General features: G+C 33.7%; 1 protein-coding gene across 1 annotated transcript; it reads left to right on the top strand.

Moving 5' to 3' along the window:
• The first annotated feature begins 1,646 nt into the window (after positions 1 to 1,646).
• On the top strand, positions 1,647 to 3,391 carry LOC108769007 (uncharacterized). The gene is made up of 3 exons (XM_018519739.1): positions 1,647 to 2,058; positions 2,140 to 3,192; positions 3,304 to 3,391. Exons 1-3 carry the CDS (start codon positions 1,813 to 1,815, stop codon positions 3,319 to 3,321), a joined length of 1,317 nt encoding a protein of 438 aa, XP_018375241.1. The 5' UTR covers positions 1,647 to 1,812; the 3' UTR covers positions 3,322 to 3,391.
• Positions 3,392 to 8,359: the final 4,968 nt, after the last annotated feature.

Genomic DNA, 8,359 nt, shown 5'->3' on the forward strand with positions numbered 1-8,359 from the left:
AAAGCACTTGGTACCTTGACTCTTCATCGGGCACTCCTTACCCAAATGATTCTTGCTGCCGCAGTTGAAACACCTCTTGCTATCCTTCGAGTTACGTTCTTCGTTGTGCGCCTTCTTTTTTTCATTCGTTTTCGTCTGCTTTGGCTTGGCTTTTCCGTCTGTCTTCATAGTTTCCTATTGGGCGAATCTCTTTTTCAATTCTCGTATTTATCTTAGCTTCGTACAGGATCGTTTTATTTACTGCATCATCTTGAACGCCGTCAATTATGTACTGTATCACGGAACGTGTATCGACATTTGCCTGTGCTGCAATGTCTAACATTTTGTAAATGTACTTTTGTGACGATTCATTAGCCGCCTTCTTACATTGAGCCAGCTCTCGATGAACAGCGTGGCTGTCCACTATTTCGGCGAATTCTTCTGTGAGAGCTTTTCGTAACCTTTTCTACGTTCTCGTATACTTTTCATAATTAACGAATAGTTTCGTGGATCCCCGCAATAGACGTCTCGCGTATGCTACCTTCTGTATGTCCGACCACTCACAAAGCTCGGCCATTTCTTCAAAATCAGCGATCCATCTATCGACACTAACCTTATCGTCTCCGCTGAATGTCTCTAAAGATCCCTCGACGTCTTGGAATAGCAAGACATTGCTATGCTTCTTTTGTTTATGCTTGTTTACTTTCTTTCGTCCTTTTTCGTCGTCTAGTACGGCGCTACCGTAGTCATCGTCGTCATTACTGCTTTCTTCTTCGTGAGCACTTCTGCTATCCCTTTTGGCTTCATCGTCGTCGTCGTTGTTCTCTGGATCATCATGCTCGCGTTCGAGTAGAGCCGCCATTAGTCTGGAAACAAGCTTACTCTTTAAGCCCGTCCTCTTTAGCTTTCTCTTCTTCAATTCTTCTTTCAGTTGCGTAGCCGTCTTACCCGCTACTTCTGCGTCTATTTCTGCGGAACTGCTTGCATTTTCATCGTTTTCCGCCATTGCGACTATCTTATCACGACCGAACACGTGCGTGATTTTTGTGAACGTAACTTCCTTTTGTCGTCGCTATAGCTGCCGCTTGGGCTTTATCCCGGACGAGCCCTCAGAATTTGTGGGATTAATAAGCGTGCAAGGATTCACGGAGTATAACGATACTTTATTGCTTATAACAAAACGAATGGAAGGTTATATTTCTACGTCTGGATTCGAGAGCGTCTCAAACGGATCTATCTGTCGCGGCGACACAGTCGTTGTTCATTGTCCTTTGTATATCGCCACGCTCGCTTGCACGACGCAGTGCTTCCACCATCTGTCTTATCGACCTAGAGTTCGCGATCGCAGTTTCGCCGGCGCTTCGCGAGTGCCGCCAAAACAAGTGATCGAAAATCGATCCTACAGTTAAAATTAAACAGTAGCTGGAACTCTATCACAGTAATCAAATAAATATACGCATAATTATAAAACAGCATGTAACATCGATAGATTTTCGACTACTGGAAAAGTGTGTTTCGTCAAATTAAGGAAGAAAAGATAGGTGTGTACATGTTTTATATATAGGATAATAACGTAAGTTTATATTGCGTAACAATATTTAAAGTTGTATTGGCTAGTATTAGTACTAAGCAGGCCTATGGCACTCAAGAGGTTTTCTATAGTTTAATGTGACCCCGCTATTGTCCGAAATCCGCTGGGGGCGCTGATAGTAACTTGGTCCACTTCTATTAGTGAAGTGAGGTTATTTTTGTCCGTTTTCCCATTCTTGTCGTACGTGATCGTGATTAAATGTGATCAAATGTTATCGAACATTAAATCGCATTAATGTGTACATGTGTGGAATTATGCCGCATTGCATAGCACCGGGTTGTACTTCTGGATATAAATCTAATCCGGAAAAAGTTCATTTTTTTACTGTGCCTAAAGATGAAAATATGATAACTTTATGGCAAAATGCTATACGAAGAAAAGACTTTGTGATCCGAGCAGGACAGTTTCTTTGTGAAAAACATTTCTTGCCTGAAGATATATTGTGGAAACGAGAACTTACAAGTCCTGATGGACAAGTACTCGGCGTTGTAAGTAATAAAATAAATATTTTGTTATTTATTTACTTGAACAATGCAGCTAATGCAGCTTATATAATCTTTGTTTTTTAGTCGCATTATAGACAACCAAGGTTGCGAAAAGGGGTCATACCTTCGCAGTTTCCATGGATGGAAATTTCTACATCTGTATCATTGGATAACTCGTTGCTGCAAGACACACCTTTTCAAGAAACAGTTTATAAATTTGATGCACTACATTGCACACGAAATAATTTACAAGAAGCAAGATCGGATGAGCCATCAAAATTTTCTTTTATCAATTTGATTACTTGTGCTACATTGCAAATACCAATAAACTGGATCAGGCGTACTGTAACCTGCGAGGCAATTACAATGGAGTCATTTACAAATGTAATGTGTCGAAAAATTGGAAACAGTTTTATTACTGTTAATATTAAAGAACTTATTGTGCAAGAAAACTTGTGCCTCAAAATCAATGTGATGTGCAAACCCTTTGATGTTACCAGTTTTGGTATTTCCAGTGATGCAATTAGTAGCATTGAAGACATAGAGGCTGCATTAATTGCTTTGAATTTAAAAAATATTTGTTGTGGAGCATCTACAAATAATGTATGTACACATAATTCAAGTATCAGTTATATAGATCATTTTAACATTCTACGACATAAACAATGTATTGTACTTCTTGATAACGAAAACCAATGCACACATTGCAAAAGGCTCTGTCAAACATTAAAAAGAAAAAAACTTCGTTTGGAAAAACAACAAAATAAAAGAATTCGATTGACATTAACTCCAAGAAATAATGAAAAGCTTCTAAAATTAAGAAATAAATGTCATGCGGCTCTTAAAGCTAAAAAACGAGCCCAAGTGAATATTGCAAAAATTAAAGCTAATCTCGAAAAAGTTCAGAGAAAAATGGCTGAAATAAATAATGAATCAGTTGATGAAATGTTGACAAACAGAAATGTACCAAAAAATCAACGAATTGCAATAAAAGAAATCATATCAGCAGCAAATTCGAAAAATAAACATGGGAAAAGATATTCGGAAGAGTGGCTGCTTCTTTGCATGTTGATGCATATGCGGTCGCCGATGTCATACAACTTTTTACGAGACAATGAAATCTTGCCTTTACCATGTGTGCGTTCTATTCGAAGGTTCTATTATTATTAAATTTTATTATTATTAAAATACACATAATGTATATACATACATATTCGCTTTACAACTTTTCAATATTTATTTGTATAGGTATCTTTCTATTGTTGATACGACCTGTGGATTTGATCCATCATTTTTTGAATTGTTAAAAACAACATTTCAGCAGAAAGATATTTTGGAACGTCATGGAATTATACTATTTGATGAAATCTCTACTCGAGAAAGCATTTTTGTCGACTCAAAAAATTTGACATATAAAGGTCTTATTGATTTTGGCGATGATAGAATTCAATCAACTGATATCACAAAAAAGGCTAATCATGGATTAGTACTAATGTTTCAAGCAATTAATGCAAAGTATACGTAGCCTATAGCAGTTTTTGCTTCGAAAGGACCTGTGACAGGAACAAATTTGTCTCTTATAATTGTGAAAGCAATTGCATTACTGGAGAAAGCTGGAGCTCTTATACATGGAGTAATATGTGATGGCAGTGCAACGAATAGAAAATTTTGGACAGAGATGGGCGTTACAGGAAAAATGGGCGAAGTAAAAAATTATTTCGAACATCCTACAGAAACAAACCGAAAAGTCTACGTTTTTTCTGATACACCTCATTTAATAAAAACTATTCGGAATCGTTTGTACAATAATTCGACGTTGCAGGTAGGAGTAAATGATATAAAGTAAAATAAGTTATTCGTTTTTCTGCTTTACCGTCATTCTAATTTAAAATTTATTTTTTGGTAGATGGATCCTGCCCAACCACTTATTTCTTGGGAATATTTCAATATATTGCATGGTAAAGAGAAGAATTTACAAGCCGAATATCGGGTTTGCCCTAAGATCAGTACAAATCATCTCAATTTGAATAGTGCGGCAAAAATGAGAGTGAGATTAGCTGTTCAGGTATGATTTCTTTTATAACTCTGAGTTTTCTTTGAATTTGCTCAGTTCTCTTAAACATATCAATTGATACATGTATTTCTAAAAATTTAAATTTATATACAATTTAATTTATTTTTTTTCAGATTTTCAGCAAATCTGTAGCGACAGGGCTACGATATTATATAAAATATTGGCCGGAAGAATTTCAAGACTGCGAACCGACTGCTTTTTTCTGTGAGTGGATAAATGACATGTTCGATGCTTTGAATCGAAAGCAAGAAGGATTAACACCTGACAACAGTGATTATAAGGTAAATGTTTAAATAGATAATTTTTAGTTTAAAATTTTTTTAATATAATCAATTTTAATAATGAGTAATATATGTACATTTAATAGTTTTTAAATAAATTCTAAATTCCAATTCTGATTCTGCATAAATAAGTAAATTCTAAATAAATAACTTAATGAATAATAAATAAATTCTACTTCTAAATCTAATTCTATTTTCTAAATTCTCTATTCATTTTACACAGTTGTTATTTGTAAGAAATAATAATGGTTCTCTAACAGATTCTGGAAGACAGTTTACGACGATTAAATGAATGGGAAGAGAAGGTACGACAATCTATACTTCATGAATCGTCATTTTTAACTCGTCAGACTGCTGAGGGATTGCGAGTTACTTTACAGTCAACAATGAATATTATTTGCTATCTTACCGAAAAGTATCAATTTAGTAATATCTTAACTGGAAGATTCAATCAGGATCCACTTGAGGTTAGCCACATTTGTGTGTTCAACAATCGAAATATTATAGTTAAAATTTATGTCGGTAATCATTGCAATGAAATAGATTAAATAGATATATTGTCGCGTTTTTAAACTTTCTCTCTGATAGAAATGAATAATAAAGTATTGCAAATTATATTTTAACTATCGATGAATTAATGGCAAGTATGTATGCGACAATAGACAATTGCAATCTCACAATTTGCATTCCTTTAAGGTGTTTAACTGGTGTTTACTAGCTGTAAAAAAATTAGAAAACCTGGAATTTTTAGATAATTCTTTTTCAGTCTAACACTAGCTGTATTGGAGAATGCTGGTACCGCTTCCTTTCGGAAGTAAAAAAAATTAATTAAAAAATTCAGTTTCTTTCTCAGAAAATTTTTTACAAATTTTAACATATATCTTGTATTAGTGACAATGACAATGTTACTTGACAACTTAAAATGTGTTTTTTATTGTTTCGTATTTTGTAGAACTTTTTTGGTTTGATACGGCAAGCAGGAGGAGCAAATGATCATCCTGCAACTCCGACTTTCCTGCAGTTGTATAAAATCCTATCCACATTTAGCATCCTTAAACCACCCACTTGTGGAAATTATTCAATTGCAAAAGATGTACCTAGTGAATCCCTCATTTCTCTTTCAGACATTAAAGTTATTTATATAAATTCGAATAAAAAATTAGGAATTCAGGAATCGGTGAAAAAGAGATTGATTTCATTAATTGAACATGAAGAATGGGATTTTGAGGATGTAATTGAAAACGATACTTTACCGGAAATAATTGATTGTTTAATATATTATAGCGCCGGTGCTATCACAAAAAGAATTATGCAATTGTCAAAATGCAACATTTGTAAGAAAATATTTCAGAATCCAACACATCACACTGAATCTACTTCATTATTTTTTGAAATAACAGATAAAAGTCAGTTACCTCATCCTAATAAGAAATTATACACTCTTTTACGGCAAATAGAATATTCATTTCAAAAGCATCACACTTATACTAACGTCTTAGAATTAATAATTACGGACATTCTGGAAACTAAAATTATGACATTTCCATGTATTGAGCATGCGGAAGAGATAATGTCATTCATTATTTGCTTTTATGTACAAATGCGTATGCGTCAATATGCTAAACAAACAAATAGAAATCAGGTTAAAAAAAGTGGCTTAAAAAAAAAGGAATCCAAATTTTATTGTACGTAAAATTTTGAATTTTTTTCTTAAAAAATATTGTTTCTCATATGTACAATATATAATATATAAGTCTTTTATGGTTTTTTATATACATCTTAGTTTATTTTATAATAACTAAAATACATATATGTGTATATACATTTATGTCATTTTGTCACTTATTTATTGACCTGTCCATTATAAATAAAAAAAAATCTTTAGTTAAATAAATAAAAAACGATACAAATATTTTATTTTTTTGTAAAAGGCGTTTTTTTATTCTCTTGCAAACTGCATCGCGTCACGGCAAGGGACTATACCAGTACCAGACTGTACTATAGTAAGCGGACTAAGATACTACCAGCGCCCTCAGCGGATTTCGGACAATAACGGGGTCACATTAAACTATCGAGTGCCATAGGCCTGGTACTAAGATTTAGTTTTTAAAAACATTGACTTTGGGTGAAGTGTACGTGGACAAATGTACGCATGCGTATACTTAGGGTGCGTTCCGTTTCTCGCATGATGCGCATAAGGCATCGTTTATCCTTGTTGCTCACCAAATGTTAAACAAGGACAATGGATGCATCATGCGCATCATGCGCGATACGGAACGTACCTTTAGCTACGTCTCTGGCCGCGTAAACTAACCTCAATAGTAATGATATCAGCATAACCTCAATCACATGCGCACACACCCTCAAAACTGTTCTAAATGATATTGATTCCGATTTTTTATATTTTAGTTATAATCTAGGAAGATGCCTCGAAAATATATAAGAAAAAATCCAAAGAGAAGACCCGTTACTCAAGATGAAATAGATGCAGCAAAGAAGTTGATTGATAAAGGATTTAGCAAAAGAAAAGCAGCTGAGAAGATTGGCATTAGTGAATCTGTATTGAGAAAGAGATTCCAACCGGTTCAATTTGTATGGTTTCAGACAGTGCTTATATTAACACAAGCTTATTTTTAAATTGGATGCATCATTTTAAAAAATATACACATCCGACGAAAGACGATCATGTTCTGCTTATAATTGACAATCACTCTTTACATATCAATTTGCAGGCTGTCGAATTTGCTCGTGACAATGGAATAATAATGTTTACTCTTCCTCCTCACAGTAACCATAAAATTCAACCGTTGGATAGGTCAATATTTAGTCCTTTAAAAACAAAATATGCAATCGAGTGCGACAAATGAATGACACAACATCCGGGTAGAAGAGTGATATCAAGTGGCCCGTCTATTTAACTTACATATAATAATAATTATATAATTAGCGGGAGGAATAAAATATTACTTATGGTAATCGGCCGTGGAACCGATGACTAATTGCGTTTGCTGTTTGACGAAATTCTTTGTATATAATACATTCCAACCCAAGTTATAATGGCTTTATTCCCCTTCAAAAATTATTACATGAAAATCATTATATCACAAAATTTACTAAATCTGATGATATATGTATCATCTGTATAAAAGACTATTTAATCGTATACAAACTTACCTTTTTTAAAAAAAAAGGTAAAAAAAGCGCCAAGCGTGTGTGGTTCTCGTAAAATCACCATTTGGGCCAGTTGCATCAATTATTTAATCGGCCGTGAAACTGATGACTAATCACGTTTGCTGTTTAGTAGAACTAATGATATCATTCGTATAAAAGATTTGATATCAACAACTGGCGCCAAGTTAAATTTTACAATTTTATTCCTCCTAAAGAAAAAATAATAGTAACTTTAATATTTTTCTTTATTTAACTCTAATGATATGTATCATTCGTATAAAAGATTCGATATCAACAAAATTGGCGCCAAGCTAAATTCATCAAAATTTTATCAAAATTTTATGTATTCGTAAAAAAGATTTGATATCAACAATTGGCGCCAAGTTAAATTCCATGTAATTCAAATACCAAATTAAATAAATAATATTATCTTTAATGATATGTATTATTAAATTCTTGAGGCTTTCACGGGTGTTTCCTATATGACAATCTTGTGTTTCGCGGGTTTTCTCCGTGTTCAAATCCATTCTTGGAATGCCTTCCAAGTTCAAATGCAAGTGTTCAAGTGCATCCAAGTGTTCAAATGCATTCCAAGAATGGATTTGAACACGGAGAAAACCCGCGAAACACAAGATTGTCAGATATGTATTATTCCTATAAAAGATTTGATATCAAGAACTGGCGCCAAGTTAAATCCCACTTCTTTATACCATGCCAAATTAAATAAATAATGAATATTAATCTAATGGTATGTATTATTTGTACGAACGATTTGATA

Source organism: Trachymyrmex cornetzi, unplaced genomic scaffold (assembly GCF_001594075.2).
Source record: "Trachymyrmex cornetzi isolate Tcor2-1 unplaced genomic scaffold, Tcor1.1 scaffold836, whole genome shotgun sequence".
NCBI lineage: Eukaryota > Metazoa > Arthropoda > Insecta > Hymenoptera > Formicidae > Trachymyrmex > Trachymyrmex cornetzi.